We start from the raw sequence: 24,704 nt of genomic DNA, 5'->3' as shown, positions 1-24,704 counted from the left end.
TAAATGATCTGAGGGAGATTCTTTGAATAGTAATCATTTCCCAGTTCTTATAGTCTGCCTTAAATGAGGGTAAAATGGCTCTGGCCATCAGAGAAAACCCTCAGATGCAGATGTGCAGTTAGAAAAGATAAGGGGAGACACCTAGCAGTATCTATGACAGGGAATATATAAGAATCAAGGGCAGTGTGATCTGAGACTCACACTGAATGAATCATTCAACACTAGCTATTACAGTGAATCAGTCTATCCCTTAAGCAACCCATTCTCAAAAACCTTAAATTGAGGTTTGTCCACAAATAGCAAAAGAAATGATGAAACTTGCTCTCATAGGCTTAGAAAAGTGGGAAACAGTGTTTTGAAGTGAGTCATGGCATACAATCTGTACTACATAATACTTAACATAGGGCCTCTTGACTGGAAGAAAGTCTCCTCTGACATTTGCCAAAATTTCCCTTAAAGAGCAATGAAATGTTATTTAATTTATTTTACAATCTTTAAAAATCTAACTAAATACTTATAATACTGTTCCCAGTCACATCATCTTCATCCATTAGGTCATTGCTTATGGTGTCTTATACACAGTGCAGTCAGCAACACAATATTGTGTTGTAAATAGTGCCCCTGAGTTAAGCAGTGCACACAGCTTGAATGGTCATTCACAATCCCTCTGCATATACTTTGTCACAACACTATTCATGGAACCCATTATTTTTCTCTCAATAATTTATTAATGTCATTCCATTGTCTTGTACTTTCAGTACAACAAATAGAAAGTCAGTTATTACTGTTCTTATCTTTACTTTGTCAGTAACCCAGTCTCTCTATCTAGAAGGTTGTAGATCTTCTCTTTCCTCCTAAAGTCTGGGACCGTTTGCCAGAAGCAGTTTTCTTGTGGTTGGTGCACTATCAGTGCTATCCTTTGCAGATTACTTAGCTTAGGAATCCAAGATTTCCTTTGTTTCTAGGCTTGATGAGCTACATTTTAGACTGGGTGAGCCTGATTTGCCTATTCTAGAATCACCAGGATGTAAATGTACTATGGACTCCCTCCAGTGGTCAGTTCTCTTAAAAATACTTTCAAAAAATAAATACTTCAATATATGAGATTTTTTTCATGAGTTTGAATATATGGCTTCACAGCACTTGTGAAATAATGGTGTCCCCATTCACAAATCTACACCTTTCCTCCTGCCTAGTTGAAGACAGGACAGAGCACCTTGCAGAAGCATAGATAGATTAGACACTTTGAACTCTATCAGCACCAGAGATGCCCCTATTAAGTTCCTCCACAACTAGGACCATTTTCTCCCAATACTAATTTGATATGTAGAATTTTTAAGTTCATTTAGCTTCAATGTGTTCATTCCTCTTGTCACTGCCTGTTTAAGTAGCCAATTACATTTATATAATCATTTTAATTTCACTTACTCTCTATGCCCTGTTAAAAGTTGGAGATGGCCTATAACAGCGCAGAGAAGCTGTAGTGCTGACTTCATTTCACAGCCTTGCACCCTCCTACCCTGCATGCCTATTAAGTCTATACATCAGATTTTCTGTATATGTGACTTCCTCTTAATTCTCCCTTACTGCTCAGCAATATCAGGTTGTCACCTGGGGATTTTGAAACAGCAATGGGTTGCCAATGATATTATAAAATCAAACACTGTATGTTTACTACTTTAGAGTTCCTTTAAGTTTAGAATATGGCCAACAGAGAAAGTTATTACAAATTCCTTACAGAGCCGTCTATGAAAGAACAATAAATATTACATTGAAAGTTTTTACAGTCATTTCAGAAATGAGAACCATCCCATAGTGGCACTTATCCAAATTAAGATTTGTTGCATTGTGTAATTGCAGAAATAAATTATTTTTACTTAAATAGTAAACACAGAAGAGATTATGAGTGGCAGTTATGTAAATTATGTTTCTGCTTTTGTAAAGTATGTAAAGATTAATACAGTATAGACACTGCCCTCAGTTAAAATTATAAAACCAAGGCTAATTTGAATGTTGAAAAAGAACCAGTTTGCTATAATTCAATAAAAATTTAATGTAATTTAATTCACAATAGATAAATAGTAAGTTTATGCTGTATAGAACAGGGAAATATATTCAGCATCTTACAGTAACCTATAATGGAAAAAGAATATGAAAATGAATATAGTATGTATATGTATGACTGAACTATTATGCTATACACCAGAAATTGATACAACATTGTAAACTGACTATACTTCAATAAAACAATAAATAAAAACAAGTTTAAACTTTGCCTTAATAATTATCTATTTATTATTCTCCTCAAGGCACCTATAACCTCTTTGTTCCTCAGACTGTAAATAAAAGGATTTAGCAGGGGAATTATGATTGTATAAAATAAAGAATACATTTTATCCTGATCTTCAACTGGTCCAGACCCAGGACACACATATATGAAGAAGAGAGTGCCATAGAACATGGAAACAGAGAGCAGATGGGCAATGCATATGGAGAAGGCTTTGCTTCTGCCCTTTTCACACTTATTTTTCAGGATGGCAAAGAAGACAAAGGAATAAGAGATAATGATACTCATAAAAGTGAAAGCCTGTATAAAGACTGCAAATAAAAAAATCAGGAGCATATTAACCCTAGGGTCAGTACAGGAAATTTTAAATAGTTGTAAAATTTCACAGTAGAAATAATGTATTACATTGTACTTGCAGAAAGTTAATCTAAATGACAAACTCAGATGAATCATGGAATGAAGAAACCCAATAAAATAAGAAACACCTTATAATTGAGTGCTGAAGATATTGGACATCACCACTGGATAAAGCAAGGGATTGCATATGGCTACATAGCGGTCATACCAGAAGGAAACATTCTGTGGTTGCACCGGAAGTGAAAAAAAAATTGAGTAATGCACTCAGCTAGGGATATCTTTGCAGTCTTGTCTAAGAAACTGACCAGAATCCTGGGTGTTATAGAGCTTGAACTGCAAGCATCTGCAAAGGCTAAACCACCAAGGAACAAGTACATGGGTGTGTGAAGGTGGGCATCCTTCCAAATAAGAGCCATCAGTCCAAGGTTTCCCACCATGGTGGTGAGGTAGATGAACAAGAACACCAGGCACAGGGGGACGTGCAGCCCTGGAAGATCTGTAAGTCCTGTGAGAACAAACTCAGTCAACAGCGTCTTGTTTGCCTGCATTATATCCACTCAGCCTGTGACTGCAGTGAAAGAGTAGATGAAGAACACAGTCATGAAATACCATGAAAATAAGTACATTTCATTCGAAAAAAATACATTTTCCTTGTTTATGTATCCCTGTTAATCAGGACATTTACCTCTACCCTTGAGTAAATATTCTTTACAAACAATAAGTATTTAGTAAACTGGTCTTATAAATTAGGGGGAAAATACATTTATATATATAATATAATACACACACACACACACACTGATGATTCCATGACTTGTATAAGAGATCTTATTTTGTAATTTGGAAAAGTTGATTGCAATTTAATAATCATCTTCTGATATAAAAATCTTTTAAAATAGGAAAAGAATCAAGATATTTAAATATGGTGAAGATGAGAAAAAGAAACAATAAAAATGCTATTATTATATTTAAGAGGTAGCAATAGAAATTTTAATTAAAAAATTAGATTCATTGTAAGTAAAATTTTTGTAAAAATATATACCTTCAGTCCAGTAATTATTTTGGATTAGTACATATGCTTTTGAATATTTTCAGTAACATCTGTCTTCAACCGTTGAGAGTGATTTCTTTCTCTCTCTCCCCCTCTTTGTTTTTTGTTTGTTTGTTTGTTTGTTTTTCATAGTACTCAACAAGGTATTTTGTAAATGAATAAAGTTAGGCATACAAGTTCAGTACATTTTTGTTCTTTTTGATAACAAAGTATCTTTCTTTTTGGACATATTTTATAATTTTTGTCAATAATACAGATGGAATATTTGATGTGATCTTTAAATAATTTGACTTTGTTCTGTGACATACAAATTTTGCCAAAAATTGAATCCAAAAGAAAAGATCCTAATATATTTGGAGGTGAATGCAGAGATTATTCAATTACCTAGAAGGAGAAAACCCACCTATAATTTAGTGTGTAGACTCAGCTGTACTCAAAATTAAATGAACAACATAATTTTATACACATATTTGTTGCTGATTAAAATACATTAAAATTTTTTCTATTTACCAAAATTGGATTTGTTTAACCTTAAAATAGATCTGAGTTTTTATTTTCCACCTTCACTGAGAATAAAACAAGAAAATAATTAGTTTTAAAAATATATCTTTTTTAAGTATGTACCTTCAAGGAGCCCCTGAAAACACAACACAAAAAGTAAGAAGATTGACTGCCATGTCTCCACTGAAAATTGGACTTTGGAAATGAGTGTAGGCCATTTAGTTTCCAAAGTAGAGGCTTTGTCCTGAGTGAGCCTACCTAGTTTTCTTGCCAACTCCCAACTACAATTAATATTTTCAATTTTCATAACTAGGTCAAGAGCTTTTAAGCATTTTGGATCTTTGCCCTTAAGATATAGAAGATAGATGAAGATAGGTAGGTAGGTCAGTAGATAGATAGACAGACAGAGAGAAAGACCCATCTATTCGGAATTCAGTTGCCTAAGAAATTTATCATTGGTGATTTTACCTCATCTTCTCATGATTCCATGAATAAATTAAGGAAATTTAAGCAGCTTAATTTAGTTGTCCATACCCTGACAAGAAATTTTTCTGTAGTATGAAATAACCTCTGAAACTTTTGAATCATTATCATTATTTTTTATTGTTTTAGTCTTCTAATATTCCAAGTTTACTATTAAAAATAAATCTTATTATGCATATTTTCTCAACAGTAAAACATCTAGTATTTATGACGGGCATATGGAATTGTTTGTCCTGAAGAGGAACAGAAAATCACGTATGGTGGCCAAGATTTTTCTCTCTTACCTGGATATTTCATTATCAGGTAAGCAAAGTGAAAAACAACAAATAATTAAAACTAGACAGATCCTGGTGTCCTCACTCAGTTTCTATAAGTCGTGGGGAGAATGACAAAGCAATAGTTTTCTTGAAGGAAAGATGATGGTTTTTCAAAGAAAATAAATTAAAAATGTATATTTCCCTCTACCATACTTTACACTAGGGCCAGAGTCACCTTTACAAATTGCCAAACTGTTGAGGCCACCACTGTTCTCACATGTATGGCTGCATATCTTCTTAAAACCCTCCAATGAAGAAAAGTGGAAGATGCAGAATGAAACAGTGTTTACTTGTGCAAGAATTTTCCTTGGAATCCTCAATGGCAGGGATATATTTCTTTGTACTCTTTCAAATCTATTCATGAAAAAGTAAAAAGAATCTTAGAATTCCCTTAATGAAAGTTACCAGTAGATTCCCTGTGGGATGAAGGCAGAGTTGTCCTACTGGGCATTATGAGCTAATTAGCGAGCAAATCACCCCAGATGTACCCAGTGTAACAATTAGAACCACACTTTGTGTCGTTAGAGTTTACTATGCAGGGAACTTGATAAATTGTTTCTGAGTCATTTTTAGGACATTAATTTCATCTATCTTATTATTCTTGATGTTGCTACATTCCAATGACTTGATAGTTAAAGATATCTCAAAGACTTGTCGACCTCAACATTTCCAAATCCAAATTTAGTCTTTTCTAATCTGTCACTAAACATAGACCTCATCTTGTCTTCCCACTCTCAGTTAATGACATTACCATCTTCCCCATTTTAAAAGAAATAAACCTGAGAGTTATCCCTCAAAACCATGTCAAAACCATTATCAGACCGACAGCTTGTATCTCTTCAATGTCTGTTCAAACTGTCTACATCTCTCTAAATTCAAGAAAATTCATCTCCTACTTAGAATACTGACATAACCTTTTAATATTCTGTGTAATTTCCAACATTTTCTCCTATACCATTCCCTATATTTGGAGCAAAGTCATCTTTATAAAAAGTCAAACTGCTGAGATCACCACTGTTCTCACCCCCATTGCTACAACTCCACCTAAACCTACAAATAATTTCCAGTGGCTCTGAGAGAAGGAGTGAAATCCTTTAGCTCTTATATCCCTTCCTTCATCCTAAAACATATCCAATAATCCTCTATACCTCTATAAATATAAAGTTTTTGTTTAATGTAATTCATAGATTTTTCAGGTGAATGATTCTGATATTTCTTTGATAATAAAATTGATCTAGGAATTGATAAAATTCAGAATTTCATTTGTGCCTTCTGTATGTGATGTTGCTGTGAAACAAAATTCAGAGTTTATCCCTTTATTTTCCTAATCTTATCATAAGAAAGAAAAGAGTTCTCCTTGAAAAGTGCTAGTATCTCTCGAGGCCCATTAGACTTCTGCCTGACATGCTGACCCTGTGAGAGGAGGAACACACATGCTTTGTGATTGAGGCTGACAGAGTTCTTGAACTCTGAAGAAGCTCTGAAAGGGCCAACTGTTGGGACTAGGTTTTCTTCATTAATGTAAGCAGGCCATAGAAGTTTTCAAGTCTGAAAATGACATAGAATTATGAACTTGTCCTTTTCACTGCCTGGGACATAGTAGAACATACCACAAAATCTGATCTAGGTACAAGATAGTAAAACCTCACATTTCTGACAAATCTCTTGAGCTGCAAAGATTTCCTCTGAGAATTACTTGTGGTATACAACTGTGAGTGAGATTTACTCAATGAAAGGGAAAATTATGCTATCTCTGGGTAGCCCTGTGGTTTGTGCAACTTTAATATGGAAGATCTCATGATTTCTTATCAAAGCAGTAACTTTTAAACCTTGCATTATGTTTTACTTTTGGGCAGAGGCTTTCTCACGCAGTCTCACTGGAAGCTTCATTCCCCTCACCCTCCCTCAGAGCAGCCTGGCCCTCTTTAATACTCTCTTACTCAACCAGTGCTCCATGCCTTCCCTCCAGTTTCTGACTTTTGCTGCAGTTGACTGATTTCACTTCTCACAACTCAAATCCAGAGACTGATGACTGCAACGAACTCCTGAATTCTAATAATTGATAGTATCACTTCTCACCAGGTAGCAGCTTGTTGAATGTAGAGATGTTAAAATGAGCATTGGAGTGATAAGAAACTCCTTCTGTTAATTCTGTGTGATGTAGCATAACACTCCTCACTTGTGAAAAATGAAGATGTTTGACTAGAGGATCCTAATTCCTTTACACATCTGCTCTCCATTGGGCTCGGAACTCTAAGGAATTTTTGCTTATTGGGATCTAGGAACATTTAGGGAGATCCTGAAAGAAGAAAAGTAGAGAGGGGAAGAGAATATTTCTTCCTTCTACTTGATTTGGCTGTAACTCAGAACTCAGGCTTTTTTTTTTTTTTTTCAATATATCACTGCAAATAGGGAGGTGGAAATTTATGGGTCAGATTTCTTATGAAGAAACAGCCTTATTCACAAGTACTAAAGGAAAGAAATGTTCATCCCAAATATCCCACTAGTGTTCAGTATTCAGAGGTTCTAATGCTATTCTTCATACCTTGGGTCAGTGAGAAAGGAAGTGACACAGCAGCAAATTAAAGATGTGTATTTTTCTCCCTATAGCCCAGACTGCTAATTAATCAATATTTAACACAGGCATAGATTTAAATATCCTACAGTGTTTCCATTGAGCTGCTATTATTTCAATGTGATAAAATGTTCCAGTGAAATCAGATCCACTCTTCTTTTTATAGGGCAGGGTTTTTTTTAATGGTGCCAGTTATAGAAGCAAGGTTTCACTGATTTGGGGGGATGAGGTGTGGTGGTAGGAGATTGATATTTAATTTCTCAATAATTTGTCTTTTTCTCAGATTTTATAGAATGGCTAGTACCTCACAGTTCTTTATTTTGGGTTTTGTCTGTTCTTTTTTTTTTCTAGTTCCTTTAGGTGTAAGGTTAGGTTGTTGAGATTTTTCTTGTTTCCTGAGGTAAACTTGTATTGTGGTAAACTTCCCTCATAGAAATGCTTTTACTACATCCCATAGATTTTGGATTATTGTGTTTTCATTTGATTTGTCCAGGTGTTTTTTTCATTTACTCTTTAATTTTGTCATTGGTCCATTGGTTGTTTAGTAGTCTATATATATATATAATGTTCACAGCAGGACTATTTACAATAGCCAAGACATGGAAACAGCCTAAATGTCCATCAACAGATGACTGGATAAAGAGGTGGTATATTTATACAATGGAATACTATTCAGCCATAAAAATGACAACATAACGCCATTTGCAGCAACATGGATGTCCCTGAAGAATGTCATTCTAAGTGAAGTAAGCCAAAAAGAGAAAGAAAAATACCATGTGAGATCACTCAATGTGGAATCTAAAAAATTAAAAAAAATAAAATAAGTGCAAAACAGAAACAGACTCATAGAATACAAACTTGTGGTTACCAAGGGGGTTGGAGGTGGGAGGGACAGACTGGAATTTCAAGATTTGTAGATACTGGCATATGTAGAATAGATAAACAAGATTATACTGTATAGCACAGGGAAATATATACAAGATCTTGTGGTAGTTCACAGAGAAAAAAGAATGTGACAATGAATATATGTATGTTCATGTATAACTGAAAAATAGTGCTCTACGCTGGAATTAGACACAGCATTGTAAAATGACTATAACTCAATTTAAAAATGTTAAAAAAAACCCAATATTAATTCTTCCAATCCAAGAATATGGTATATCTTTCCATCTGTTTGTGTTGTCTCCAATTTCTTTCATCAGTGTCTTATTGTTTTCTGAGTACAGGTATTTTCCCTCCTTAGTTTATTCCTAGGTGTTTATTTTTTTCAGTGTGATGGTAAATGCAAATGTTTTCTTAATTTCTCTTTCTGATAGTTCATTGTTAGAGTATAAAAAATGAAACCCGATTTCTGTGTATTGACTTTGTGTCCTGCAATGTTACCAAATTCATTGATAGGCCCTGATAGTTTTCTGGTGGTGTCTTTAGGATTTTCTAAGTATAGTATTATGTCATCTGCAGATAGCGGCATCTTCCTTTTCAATTTGGATTCCTTTTATTTCTTTTCTCTGCTTTCTTTGGCTAGGACTTCAAAACTATGTTGAATAAAAGTGGTGAAAATGGACATCCTTGTCTTGTTCCTGATCTTAGAGGGAACACTTTCAGCTTTTCTCTGTGAGTATGATGTTACCTGTGGGTTTATCATATATGGCCTTTATTACTTTGAAGTATGTTTCCTCTGTGCCCACTTTCTGGAGAGTTTTTTTCAATAAGAAATAGGTGTTGAATTTTATCAAAAGCTTTTCCTGCATCTATTAAGATGATCATATGGTTTTTAAGCTTCAATTTCTCATTTGGTGTATCACATTGATTGATTTTCAGATACTGAAAACCTTGCGTTCCTGGGATAAATACCACTAGATCATGGTGTTAGATACTTTTTAATGTATTGTTGGATTGAGTTTGCTAGAATTTTGTTTAGGATTTTTGTTCATCAGTGATATTGGCCTGTAATTTTTTTTTTTTTTGTAATATCTTTGTCTCATTTTGGTATCAGCATGATTCTGGCTTTGTAGAATGAGTTCAGAAGCATTCTTCCTGTGAAATTTTTGGAATAGTTTGAGAAGGATTTGTGATAACTTTTGTCTAAATGCTGTTAGAATTCACCTATGAAGCCATTTGGTCCTGGACTTTTGTTTGTTGGGAGTTTTTAAATTACTCATTTGATTTCAGTCCTGGTAATTGGTCTGTTCATATTTCCTGTTTCTTCCTGGTTTAGTATTGGGAGATTGTACCTTTCTAAAAATTTGTTCATTTCTTCTATGTTCTTCATTTTATTGGCTTATAGTTTTTCATAGTAGTCTCTTATAGTTCTTGGTATTTCTGTGGTGTCAGTTGTAACTTCTCCTTTTTCATTTGTGATTTTATTGATTTGGGCCCTCTTTTCCTCTTGATATGTCTGTCTAAAGGTTTATCGATTTTGTTTACTTTACAGATAACCAGCCCTTAGTTTCATTGATCTTTTCTATTTTTTTTTTTTACTCTCTAATTTATTTCTGCTCTGATCTTTATGATTTCTTCTGTTAACTTCGGGTTTTGTCTGTTTTGTTTTTTTTTTTCTCTAGTTCCTTTAGGTGTAAGGTTAGGTTGTTGAGATTTTTCTTGTTTCCTGAGGTAAACTTGTATTGCTGTAAACTTCCCTCATAGAAATGCTTTTACTACATCCCATAGATTTTGGATTATTGTGTTTTCATTTGATTTGTCCAGGTGTTTTTTTCATTTACTCTTTAATTTTGTCATTGGTCCATTGGTTGTTTAGTAGTCTATATATATATATATATAATATATGTCAAATAATTCCATTTGGTCAAATGTGTCACTTAAGCCAGTGTTTCCTTATTGCTTTTCTGTCTGGATAATCTGTCTATTGATGTAAGTGGGCTGTTAAAGTCCCCTACTAGTATTGTGTTACTGTCAATTTCTCATTTTATGTCTGTTAATTTTTGCCTTATGTTTTGTGGTGCACCTATGTTGGGTCTGTATATATTATAATTGTTATATCTTTTTCTTGGATTGATCCCTTAATTATTACATAGTGTCCTTCTTTGTCTCTTGTAACAGTATTTTAAAGTCTATTTTGTCTGATATAAGTATTGCTACTGTGGCTTTCTTTTGATTTCATGTGCATGGAATCCCTTTCTCCATCCCCTCACTTTTCAGTCTACATGTATCTCTAGATCTGAAATGAGTCTTTTATAGGCAGCACACATATGGTATTATTTTTGTATCCATTCTGCCACTCTATGTCTTTTGGTTGGTGCATTTAATACAGTTACAACTAAGGTAGTTATTAATATGTTTGTCCTTATCACCATTTTGCTAATTGTTTTGGGTTTGTTTTTGTAAGCCTTTTTTCCCCTTTATTTTTATGTTCTTTTCTCTTATTTGATGACTATTTTTAATGTTATGATTGGATACCTCTTTCTTTTTTGTGTGTGTATCTATTATAGATTTTTGGTTTGCAGTTACGATGGGGTTTTTGTATAGCTGTCTATATATATATGATTGTTTTAAGCTGCTGATCTTGCCATTTCAAATGTATTTTTAAAAACCATTTGTACTCCCCTCCCAATTACTGTTTTTGATATCATATTTTACATTTAATTATTCTGTATATCCCTTATTGCTCATTGTGGATATAGATAATTTTGGTACTTTTATCTTAACCTCCCTACTAGCTTTGTGTGTGGATTATTTTCTACCTTTGCTCTATATTTGCCTTTACCAGTGAACTTTTTCACTTTGTTATTTTGTTTCTAGTTGTGGCCTTCACTTTTTCACCTAGAGATGTTTCTTCAACATTTGTTGTAAAACTGGTTTGGTGGTGCTGAACTCTTTTAGCTTTTGCTTGTCTGTAAAGCTTTTGATCTCTCCATCAAATCTGAATGGATAGAGTATTCTTGGTTGTAGGTTTTCCCTTTCATCACTTTAAATATATCATGCCACTCCCTTCTGGCCTGTAGAGCGTCTGCTAACAAATCAGCTAATAGTCTTATAGGAGTTCCCTTGTATGTGTTTTGTTGCTTTCCCCTTGCTGTTTTTTAATGTTCTCTGTTTATCTTTAATTTTTGTCATTTTAATTACAGTGTGTCTTCATATGTTCCTCTTTGGGTTAATCCTGTATGGGACTTTGTACTTACAGAACTTGGATGGTTGTTTTTTTTCCTGGGTTAGAGAAAGATTTGATTTCAGGTATGTTCTGAGCCTTGTGCTCTCTCTCTCCTCCTTCTGGGACCCCTATAATACAAATATTAACACACTTGATGTTGTCCCAGAGGTCTCTTAAACTGTCCTCATTTCTTTTCATTCTTTTTCTTTTTTTCTGTTCAGTGGCAGTGATTTCCACTAGTCTGTCTTCAGGTCACTGATCCATTCTTCTTTATCATTTAGTCTACTTTTGCTCCCTTCTAGTATATTTTTCATTTCAGTTATTGTATTCTTTATCTCTGTTTCTTTATCTCTGTTCTTTATATGTTCTAACTCTTTGTTAAAAAATTCTAATTTATCACTCTGTACATCCATTCTTCTCCTGAGTTTATTCATCAGTTTTTTAATCATCATACTCTGAATTCTTCCTCAGGTAGTTTTCCAGTCTTCATTTCAATTAGTTCTTCTTTTGGAATTTTGTCTTTTCCTTTGTCTGGAACATGTTCCTCTACCACCTCATTTTGTCTAAGTTGCTACTTGTTTTTTTAATGAAAGTGGTTGGCTAGTTACATTTCTTAACCTTGGAGAGGTGGCCTTCTACAGGAGATGTCCAGTAGCAGAATCCCCTCTCATCACATAAGCTGTATTATCTCGGGTTTCCCCCTAAGATGGCTGTGTGGATCCTTCTGTTGTGGCGGGCTGACTGTGTAGGTGGTCTGGTAGATTTAGGTGGCCCGTAGTCTGATTGGTTTCCAGGCCCTGCCTTATGCAGATGCTGCTGGTTGCTGGTTAGTGGGGCCTGGTCACAAGGCAGCTGACTGCAGAACCCCAGGGGGCCCAAAGGCTAGTGCTGGCTCACTGGTGAGCAGAGTTAGGATCCGGAAGACTCTGGGGCTGTTGCCAATCACCCCTCACTGGTGGGTGAAGCCAGGTCCTGGGGTTAGTGCTGGACTACTGACAGGCAGAGCTGGATCCTAGAGTCTGGTTTCAGGATCCAGGAATCCCAGAGCTGGAATCAGATCACTGGTCGGGTATGGGAGGGGGTGCTTTCTGACACAGTTCAGTATGTGATGCAGGGTGTCCCAAAACTTGTGATGGCATGCTGTTGGGCAGGGCCAGAGTCTAGCTGGTCCCAGGGTAGGGTCTGGCCTGCTGTGGGTGGGCTGGCTCCACAGGGTGCAAGATTGTGATTTTCTTGCATCTGGTGTCTGTCTGCTGGTGGGTGAGGTTGGTCTAGAGGCTAGTGCAGGCTTCCTGGAGGGCAGATCCAGTGCTGGACCTCTGGTGGGTGAAGCTGGTCTTGGTTTTCTGGTGGGCAGAACCGTGTCTAGAGGAGCTGTGGGCAGAGGAAGTCTTTAGGAAGAATACTTAAAAACTATCATCAAAATGCAATGTGTATACTTTATTTAAATACTGGTTCAAACAGAGATAGGAAAATTTTTGATACTTATTGGAAATATTGAACACATATGGATATTAAATATTAACTATTATTAATTTTGCTGCATATGGTAATTATACTGTGGTTAGATTAATACAAAATATTTGTTATCATTATATGCACTAAAAGGTTAATAAAAATTTAATAATTGTTTGTAGCTCTAATAGTTCAGTCATAAAATAATTACAGAAATTAGAAACATTATGGATTGTCATACATTCACACTAAAAAAAAGTACATATTAAGACATGTAGGAATAATATTATTCAAAATGATAGCAAGAATTTAATAGATTATATCAGAACATAAAGGGTATAGAGCCCTAATCAAAAGGAGAGAAAATATAATAGTAAAAATCAATCTTAACTTACAAAATAAAAATATCCTGAATTATTAAGTTAGCCACCAAGACAGTAAAATTAATCAGAATATCCTGGATGTCAATAGTATTTTTAAAAAGAATATACTTCGGGTGTGTAATTTTTTAAAAAAAATTGTCAGTGGGGAACTGTAGGAATAAACAGTAGACCCATACAAATGAATAGAATTTCTTTCATTTATATTCATAATCAAATAATCAATAAATATATAATATATACCATGTCTTTATCCTAGATAAGTATTTGATATATTTTTTTAGAATTATAGCTATAAAACTAAAAATAATTTTATAATACTTCAATAAGAGAAACATTTCACTCCTGTTTCAACAATCTGAATTTAATTTTCATGTCCTGTAAATTCTTTTCTTTCTAAAATCAGTGCTTGAACAGATTTCTCAAGGAACATAATCAAGTCTTTGCAAAAGAAGAAAAAGGAGCTCTGTGTCAGTTCCATTATACTAAAGTAAATTAGCAAATATATATTAATGTGGCCCTGTCACTGAATTGTAAGTAAATTGGTGGCTGAGACTGCAAGAACTTAGTCTCAGCTTTGAGTGATCACTACCTCAGTTTTGTACCCACCTCCATGTACTCTTAACCAGTTTCTCATCCTTGACTTCTGCCTCTTGTAGTTTAGCAATGCAATCTCTCTGCAAGTGTTTGACCAGGATTACTATTACAAACAAAATACTCATGTAAATAGAGTACAGGGAATCTGTAATATTTAAGAAGATTATCTTGAGATATCAAATATCTTGAGATATTCCAAATCTCCAAATTCCTGAATATGACTGTGTCATATAATGTCCTATATGAAAGTAGTGTGTGGACTTTTAGATATAGAAAGTTTCAAGTTTTGATGTTTCATTATTCAAGTCAACCACTTTTTTTTTTCATTGTTATTGAGGCTGCAATTTTTTAAACCTCTTCACTTTTTTTTATTATCCTCACTTTTATATCAGAAATATTTTTTTTATTTCAGAAACAAGTATCTAAGTTCTTATCGCTTTATCAAGGTGTGGCAACACAAAGCCTTGTTAACATGGAAGTCTAGCTTAGTGACTTAGGATCAGTCATGAACTAAATGACTTGCAGTAATACACCAGCCTCAGTTACTGTCAATTATTAAATGAAATTAATGAAATTTGGGGGAGGAATCCCCTGAAGATAGCAAATTTTCAAAGACTAACTGTTCAGATAAAAAGGAACAGCAGTATTTTTAATGTCAGTTGTAGATGGTGCGTGTCATTTCATCTGAAGTAGTAACTTCAGCTGGACCCACATCCAAGTAAACATTGTGTGAAGCTGAGTTCCTTCACCCAGTGCTCAGTGACCACCCTGACCTCTACCACTCTGGTGAAAGGGAAGAACTATGGCTAATCTGCAAGACTTGGGGATATGTTTATGCAAAGAGTGAAAAGAGAAACAATTTGAAATTTCCCTTGGGAACTGTTTACTTCTTTGCAACTCTTCTCAAAGCACCTATAGCCTCTTTATTTCTCAAGCTGTAAATAAATGGGTTTAGCAGGGGGATTATAATTGTGTAAAACAGGGAATATATTTTGTCCTGATCTTCAGCTAGGCTAGATGCAGGGCGCACATACATGAAAATGAGAGTGCCGTAGTACAGTGAAACAGAGAGCATATGGGCACTGCACGTGGAGAAGGCTTTGCTTCTGCCCTTTTCAGACTTTTTTTTCAGAATGTCAAAGAGCACACGAGTATAAGAGATTATGATGGTCATTACAGTGGAAATTTGTATAAAAGCTCCAAAAATAAGTAGCATTAATGCATTAATAGATGAGTCATTGCATGAAATTTTGAACAGCTGTAAAATTTCACAATAGAAATAATATATTACATTAGACCTGCAGAAAGTTAATCTTAATAACAAGCTCACATGAATCAAAGGATGCAGAAAACCAATTGCATATGAAATACTAATCAGGTGAGTGCAGATTCTGGTGGACATCACCACTGGATAAAGCAAGGGATTGCATATGGCTACATAGCGGTCATAGGCCATCACTACCAGGAGGAAACATTCTGTGGTTGCACTGGAAGCAAAAAAATAAAATTGAGTGATGCACTCAGCTAGGGATATCTTTGCAGTCTTGTCTAAGAAACTGACCAGCATCCTGGGTGTTATAGAGCTTGAACTGCAAGCATCTGCAAAGGCTAAACCACCAAGGAACAAGTACATGGGTGTGTGAAGATGGGTATCCTTCCAAATAAGAGCCATCAGTCCAAGGTTGCCCACCATGGTGGTGAGGCAGATGATCAAGAACAGGAGGAAGAGGAGAACCTGCAGCCATGGTCTCTGTGTAAGTCCTGTGAGAACAAATTTAGTCACCAGAGTCTTGTTTCCTTCTGACATACTCACACTTGATCACTGTTATGAGAAAATATGTGACAAAGACAATCACTAAAGATAACATAAAGTAGTGGCATTTTATTTGCAAATTAAACTATACCTTAGTGTTGTTTTCCATTTAATTCGCAGTTTTTAAAGTTTAACTTTTATCCAAAAGTAAGTCTGTTTACAAATTCTATGTTCAGGTGTCTGACTCTAAAATTGGAAAAAACTGAAATAAGTACAAATATGTGAGGGAATATTAAAACCATGTGGAAGACAATTGATGAGGAAGAGATACAAATGCAAAACCGTTGCATGTGGAAGAGAAATAGAGTAATAATTTCATATAGGCATAACCATATAACTTTTATTGTAGAGATAATTCCATAAGCAAAGTGAAAGGACAAAAATGTGTTGGGAAAGTATATGTAACATATTTTGCATTTATAAGGCTGGTAATTATAACACACACATACAACCTCTTACAAACTAGATGAAAACAATTTAAATGACCCAGTGAAACAAATGGGCAGAAAATATGAACAGACATGTCAGTGTGAGCAATAAATATATGACATAATACTAATCCTCCTTAATAATTAGGAATATTTTTTAAATTGATGCATTATTTTTACTTATAAGTTATGCAAAATGAGGAGTAATACCTACTAATGTCAGGAAAGTGAGAGAGGAAGCATTTTCTAATATAACTGGAGAAAATGTAAATTATAACAGTCTTTTGAATTTGATATTATCTGTCAAAATTAGAAATTTATATAAACTTTGATCTATTAGTCTTACTGCTGGATATATATTCTGTAAATAATATTCATCCTATACAAGAATAAAGTTCAAAGATTTTTAATGAAGCATTGTTCATGAGGGCAAAGCCTGGAAACAGAAAGAACATTCACAACTATAAAATGGTTGAATAAATTATGGTACAGTCTTACTGTGGATTATTATTCAGCCATGAAAGAAGTGAATTTGAACTGAATCAGTTAACTGTGGGAGGATTTTCTCAATGTATTATTAAAAGAGGGAATCAAAATATTGTTTACGTTTTAGGGTCTCATTTATATAATTAAAAATTTTGTTTATAAATATAAATAAATATGATGATATGAGTGTGGATAAAGATGTGGGCTAATATACCAAGTTGCTAACACTGATTTTCCAGTAGTAGATATGGAGGTAAAGACAGCAGAAGCAGGAGAGAGGTACTTTATTGCCCCCCGACCAAAAAAAAATAAATAAAAATATGTATCATATAACTTTTTTATACAACATATATGACAACATATAATTGTTTTACATATGTATGTTTATTTGTGTTTATGCCTGTGTGTCTGTCTACATGCATGTGTGTGCCTAGAAAGATATATAAAAGGATAATCACTGGTATATTAATAGAAATAGGAAAAATAAAATGTTACTGTTACTTTTAAGGAGGACTTTGACACTGTAAACTCTAATTAAAATTAGGAACAAATAATCTGTAAAGTTTTCTATGAAAATATCTATTAACAATCTTTAATTCTTAATGATACTTTCCATTTAAATATTTGATAATAGATGATTGAGAGCAGGAATTATGATTTGAAATAGTCAAAAGGTATTTGAAATTGTTTAGGATGATGTCTAAGTATAGTAGTCATTTTTATAGTTTCCTTCACGTAGTTTCAGTACTTTTCTTATTAAGTTTATTCCTAAGGGATTTATAGGTTTTACTGCTATTATGAATATAATATCTATTATTTTTATGCAGTAATAAGATTTCCTTCTATGACTTATGAACTATATCTAAAAGGAAGTCCAGAATAGAATTCCCAAATATTTTAGGGTTAATGTGTAACCTCCTACATGCCTTGAAAGGGAAAAGAAAATACATTTGCCACAATAATAACAGTTATAATAAATAATAACTTATTTTAAAAATCAATTTGATAAATTTATAGCCATACCTCTAGACACATAATACGTAGAGACACTGAATGAAAGTTCATTTAAAAAGCTAGGTTTGTTTAACTAGTAGGGAGAACAATGAGTTATTATTCTCCATCTTCACTAATCTAAAAAAAAAAGATTTAGTTCTTTTAAGTTACTAAATACCTACTCACAGGGATCCCTATTGTAATATATACACCTTAAAAGATTCACTGGATTATATTTGCTAAAAATGGACTATATGTGAATGTTAAGGAAATATTTTCTTTCTAAAGTGGAGATTTTGTCCTAAATAAAGTAGCCTTACTTTCTTTGCAACCCAAATCACCAAATAATAGACATTTCTATTTTCACTTCATGAATTCAGCATAATTAAGCTAAGATGTAGCAAGCCTTGGGAATATTTTTTCCCTTAAGAGTTACATAAAAAAACATATCCAGGTTAGAGTAAAGGAGACAGTGCTAGCTATCTATTATCTATTATATAAAGGACTGACTACTGACTTTAGCCCTTACTCTTACAATTCCTTGAAATTTTAAAAGCTATGTATTATGGTCAGTCATCAAATTTAAAGGCTAGGATTCTCTCCATTCTGCAAAATTACAAAAAAGGTGAATACAAAGCTTCATGGCTGTTTCAATTTTAAACTCTCTATAAAATAAAATTTAAATCTGTTGAATCATTCTTATTGTGGTTATTTTAATTTTTTCCATTTTCTTCATTCTTCTATTAAAGTTTATTATTTACAAAATTTTGTGGTAAATATGTCTCTTTTATAGTAAACCATCCTCTCCCATCTGTCCAGATTTTTATGGCTGACTGAGAAAAATCTCATTGCCTCACTGGAATTTTAATTTCTTACATAAATATCTTACATAGATATTTTGTTATCTGAAGATAAATTGCAAAACTCTAAGTAATGGAAAATGTAGAAATCACTGCACTCTCCCTGGGATCCTGCAAAACACTGGGAAATTGGCAAGTGATAGTTTCCTAAAGTCAGGTAGAAAATGTAGAAATGAGGCAGTGATTACTGGCACACTGATTATCATCAGCAACTCCAAAGTGAATGGAGATAATATTTATTACTTCTATTTCCAAACTTGTTCTTTAAAAAAAACAAAAGAAAGATATTCCATCTACACTTCCAAAGGATTCCCTGTAGGTAAAGTCAAATTCATTCTACTGGGCATTGTGAGTTAATTATTAGTGCACCCTCACAACCTGTTGTAACAATCAAAAACTATTTATAATCGAGAGGGATTACTGTGGAACATCTATACAGATAATCAATGAACAGGCCTTAGGAAATATGTGTTTTCCCTTTCTTTTTTCTTTTAATGATACCATCATCCAAATACCTACTCTGCATGTTCCTTTGAAAGTATCAAAGGTAACTTAGAGTCAACATGTCCAAATTTGAGGTTAGGATCTTCTGTAACCTGACACCCAGACATAATTACCCTCCAATGTTCTCCATCTCAAGGAGTAACACCACTAAACAATTAGTCATGCAAATCATAAAATAGAGAAGTTCTTGACACTGAACTCCCCCTTTGATTCGACGCATTAGCCTTTGCCAAGTTGTAAATTTCATCTCCTAAAGTCTCTCATATTCATCCACTTCTCATGTTGTCTGTAGCTACATTCACCTCTTGCAAGAATAACCTCCTAACTAACCCATCTGCATCCACAAATACACTCATCCAATTCATTCTCCACACTGTCCCAAGACCAATCTTATGAAATGTAAAACTTACATCACTACCCATGCTCCATTCCTACCACTGTCATGGCCTGAATGAATTCTGTCCCCTAAAAAACATAAGTAAGCGCCATAAGCACCATAAGGCCATTAGGTGGATCCTAATCCAATCTGACTGGTGTCTTTATAAGAAGAGGACATATGAAGACACAGTTACTAGCTATGCCCACACACAAAGGAAAGACCTCGTGAGGACAGTGAAATGTCAGTCATTGGCAAGCCAAGGAGAAAAGCCTCAGCAGAAATCACTGAATCATAGTCAACACCTTGATCTTGGACCTCCAGCTTCTAGAACTGTGAAAAGATAAATTTCTGTTGTTTTAACCATCTAGTCTGTGATACTAATTATGGCAGCCACAGTAAACTAATATATCCACCCATCCCATCTCCACTTAAAACTTGTAAATTTTTTTCCATTGCACTTAAACCAAAGACCAAATATTTTAAGCCGGTTATCCTTTATCCTATATCATAATACAGATACAATATTTAACTACATACAGTTTTATTTTTTCATTTACATTGAGTAGATGTATTGGTTGTGGCAACCCTAGCTACTTTAAGAAATGGAATGGGTAAACCTGTATTTATATACTGAGCTATACTTAACAATGTACTTCCAAGTACTCTATCAAATTGTAATCCAAAGAACGAGACAGGTGTGATTTCTTAAGTATACAATTCAACAGTGTTAATATATTTATAGAGTTGGGCAACCATCACCACAGTCTAACTTCAGAACATGACTAAAAACAGTCACACATTTTTCCCTCCCTCCGTCATGGGAAGCCACTAATCACTTTCTTTCTCTATAGATTTGCCTATTCTGGATATTTCACACAAATGGTATCATATACTATGTAGTTTTAATGACTTCTTTCATTAACATAATGTTTTTAATGTTCATTTATATTGTAGCAAGTAACAGCACTTCATCCCTTTACATTGCTGAGTAATATTCCATTGTATGGCTATAACGCATTTGTTTATCTGTTCATCAGTTGATGGACATAGGTTGTTTCCACTGTCCTGCTGTTATGAATAATGCTACTATAAACATTCATGTATAAGGGTTTTTTTGTTTATTTGGACATACATTTTAATTTATTTTGGTGCTATTGAATATAACTTTTCTTAATTTCTAAGAAATTTTTTAATTGCTAATTGCTAGTGCATAGAAATATAGTTGATATGTGTATTGATCTTGTATCCTGCAACAGTGCTAAATTTGTTTATAAGTTCTATTTGTTCTTTAGTAGATACCTTAGGATTTTCTATATAAAATATCATATTATCTGTAAATATAGTTTTATTTCTTTCTTTCCAGTCTGGATGATTTTTATTTCTTTGGCTTGCCTTATTTCAAAATCATAAGGTATATTTTTTAGTTTTCTTTTCTTGTGGTGTCTTTGCTTTTTGTTATCAGGATAATACTTGTTGTCATGGTTTGTTTGGGCTGCCATTATAGAATACCAGACTGGGTGGACTATAAACAACAGAAATTTTTTCTCACATTTCTGAGAAGTCTAAGATCGGGGTTACTGCATGGTTGAGTTCTGTCAATTTCCAGTTACATTCTCACATGGTAGAGAGCAGAGAGAGGAAACAAGCTCTGTTGTGACTCTTGGGAGGGTACTAATCACATTCATGAGGACTCTAACCTCATCACCTTATAAAATTCTAATTACCTCCCCAAAACCCCACCTCTAAATTCCATCACCTTGGGAATTAGATTTCAAGTATGAATATTGGAAGACATGAACATTCAGTCTATAGCACTGGCCCTATAGAATGAGTTAGGAGATGTTCCCTCCTCTTCTATTTTTAGAAGAGTTTATAAAAAATTAGTATTAATTTGTCTTTAATTGTATGGTAAAATTCACCCATGAAGCCATCTGAGACTGGGCTTTTCTTTGTGGAAAGTTTTAAAGTTACTGATTTATTATTCTCTTATTGTAGGTTTATTCAGATTTTCTGGACTTAGTTTGGTAGTTTGTTGCTCCCTAGAAATTAATCAGTTTCTTCTATCTAATTTATTGGCATAGCAGTGTTCATAGTATTCCCCTATAATTCTTTTTCTGTATGGTCAATAGTGATGTCCCCTCCTTGATTCTTGGTTTTAGTTATTGAAGTCTTCTCTGTTTTAGTCTTGGTTAGTCTTGCTAAAGGAATGTTAATTTTTTTTTTCAAAGAATCAACTTTTGGTTTTGCTTATCTTCTCTATTGCTTTTCTATTTTCTGTTTCATTAATGTTTTTCTCTCTATTATTTCTCTCCTTACGCTTACTTTGAAATTAGCTTGTTACTCTTTTTCTGATTTCCAAAGATGGAAATTTAGACTGTTTATTTAAGATCTTTTTTTCTCTTTTACAGCTATAAAATCCCTTTAAGTACTGCTTTAGCTACCTTTCATAGTTTTGATGTGTTTTGTTTTTGTTTACATGCATCTCAAATATTTTTTAATTTGCCTTTTGTCTTGAAATCTGTTTTTCTGATATTAGTATAGCCACCACAGCTTTCTTGTTGCTGTATGTATGGTATAAGATTTTCTATTTAGAAGAATGAAAGCCAGTTGTATCTTTGAATCTAAAGTGTATCTTCTCTAGACAGTGTGTGGTTGTATATTTTTTATTATGTCTGACAATTTTTGCCTTTCTATTGGACTGCTTAGTTCATTCACATTTAATGTTATTATTAATATAGTTGGATTTACTTCTGCCATTTGATTTTTGTTTTCTATATGTCTTATGTTATATTTTCTCTATATTCCTCCTTTGTTACTTTTTAGGTATATTCTAGACTGTTACTATACCTTTAATAGTTTTAAAATATATCTTGAGTTTTTTTCTCACTGCTTGTCCTAGGACTTATAATATACATCTTCTCTTATTATAGTCTACTTCAGACTTATATTAATTTAACACTAGGAAAATAAGACCTGTACTATTACATCTATATACCTTACAGGACAATTGTTACAATGGTTGCTTAGTATAGTCTTATGGCTCTTAAATGAGCTGAAGGATAAAAAGGAAAGAAAGATACATATTTATAGAATTTGTTACATTAACCTTTTAAATTACCATTTCTGGTTATCTTCAGTTACCATATGGTGTTTTTTTTAAATTGAAGTATAGTTGATTTACAATATTAATATAAATTTCAGATATACAGTGTAGCGATTCAATACTTTTATAGGTCATACTCCATTTAAATTTATTATAAAATATTGGCTATATTCCCTGTGTAGTGCATTACATCCTTGTAGCTTATTTATTTTAGATATAGTAGTTGGTACAACTTAATCCCCAACCCTATCTTGCCCTTACCCCCTTCCCTCTCCCCACTGGTAACCACTAGTTTGTTCTCTATATCTATGAGTCTGTTCTGTTTTGTTATATTCATTTGTTTCAGTTTTTAGATTCTACATATAAGTAATAATGTACAGCCTTTGTATTTCTCTGTCAGGCTAATTTCACTAAGTGTAATATTCTCTAGGTCCATTGTGTTGTTGCAAATGGCAAAATTTTTATTCTTTTTTATGGCTGAGTAGTAGTCCATTGTGTGTGTATATATCTATATCTGTATATATCTATATATCCTTCTTTATCCGTTCATCTGTTGATTATTGAGGTTGCTTCCATATCTTAGCTGTTACAAATAATGCTGCTATGAATATTGGGGTGCATGTATCTATCACTTTGAATTAGCATTTCAATTTTCTTCAGCTTTATACCCAGGAGTGGAATTTCTGTATCATATGGGAGTTCTATTTTCAGTTTTTTGAGGAACCTCCATACTGTTTCCCATAATGACTGCACCAATTTACAGTCCCACCAACAGTGTACTAGCGTTCCCTTTCTCCACATCCACTCCAGCATTTGTTATTTGTAGTCTTTTTGATGATAGCCATTCTGACAGGCATGAGGTGATTGTGCTGTTGATTTATATTTCTCTGATGATTATCAATGTTAAGCATGTTTTCATGTGCCTGTTGGCCATCTGTGTTTCTTCTTTGGAAAAATGTTTATTCAGGTCTTCTGCCCATTTTTCATTGGGTGGTTTGTTTTTTATATTAAGTTTTATGAGCTGTTTATGTATTTGGGGTATTAACCCCTTATAATCACTTACATTATTTGCAATTATTTTCTCCCATTCGCAAATATTTTCTCCCATTCACTAGGTTATCTTTTCATTTTTTTGATGGTTTCCTTTGTTGTGCAAAAGCTTTTAAGTTTAATTACATCCCATTTGCATATTTTTAGTTTTGTTTTCTTTAAGTTAGGAGATAGATTCAAAAAATTATCGGTACAATTTATGTTAAAGAGTGTTCTGCCTATGTGTTCTTCTAGGAGTTTTATGATTTCTGGTCTTACATTTAGGCCTATAATTAATTTTGAGTTTATTTTTGTATATGGTGTGAGAAAATGTTCTAATTTCATTCTTTTGCATATAGCTGTCTAGTATTCCCAGCACCACTTATTGAAGAGACTCTTTTCTCCATTGTGTAAGCTTGCCTCCTTTGTCATAGATTGATTGGCCATAAGTGCATGTGTTTATTTCTGGACTTTCTATTCTGCTCCATTGGTCTATGTGTCTGTTTTTGTGATAGTACCATGCAGTTTTGATTACTGTAGTATTGTAGTATAGTCAAGTCAGGGACAATTACTCTTGCTTTGTTCTTTTTTCTCAAGATTACTTTGGTTATTTGGGGTTTTTTGTGGTTCCGTGAAGAGATTTATTTTTGAAACTTTAAAGGAAGTAACACTGGTGACTCAAAGGATTGAGAAAGTTTCTGCAGTCAATAATAAGAGTTAAGTAGTATATACATATTACAGGTTGGGAACTGGTTGCTTCCAAATGTGTTTCAGGGAACCAGTCAGCTCTTGCCACCAATTCATCCCATAATTGCATTGTAAAGAGTCAGGGATCTTGACGTTGAAGGAGCTCAGAAAAGAAGAGGCAAGTGAGAATTCCCAGCTGACAAGGACCTGATTTGAATCAGGATTAACAAGGATTGAATTAACCAATACCCTATATAATTTGAGTTTGACTTAAAGTCTCTCATTATCACCCCAGCACTCATTTAGAGATG

At 33.8% G+C, this 24,704-nt stretch overlaps 2 protein-coding genes and 1 pseudogene across 2 annotated transcripts in view; 1 reads left to right on the top strand and 2 right to left on the bottom strand.

The window, feature by feature from the left end:
• Positions 1-24,704, top strand: part of GABRR3 (gamma-aminobutyric acid type A receptor subunit rho3) — a 237,968-nt gene that overhangs the window by 105,434 nt on the left and 107,830 nt on the right. The window contains exon 3 of the mRNA XM_032489963.1: positions 4,870-4,982. The gene's annotated coding sequence lies outside the window, so the exon portion shown is untranslated. The remainder of the gene's footprint in view (positions 1-4,869; positions 4,983-24,704) is intronic.
• Positions 2,285-3,195, bottom strand: LOC106730596 (annotated as a pseudogene).
• LOC102520646 (olfactory receptor 5AC2) lies at positions 14,995-15,918 on the bottom strand. Its single transcript, XM_006192235.2, has one exon. The coding sequence runs from the start codon at positions 15,916-15,918 to the stop codon at positions 14,995-14,997; it is 924 nt and encodes a 307-aa protein (XP_006192297.1).

This window comes from Camelus ferus, chromosome 1, assembly GCF_009834535.1.
Source record: "Camelus ferus isolate YT-003-E chromosome 1, BCGSAC_Cfer_1.0, whole genome shotgun sequence".
NCBI classification, from domain to species: domain Eukaryota; kingdom Metazoa; phylum Chordata; class Mammalia; order Artiodactyla; family Camelidae; genus Camelus; species Camelus ferus.
This window is presented reverse-complemented; position numbering and strand designations above follow the sequence as displayed.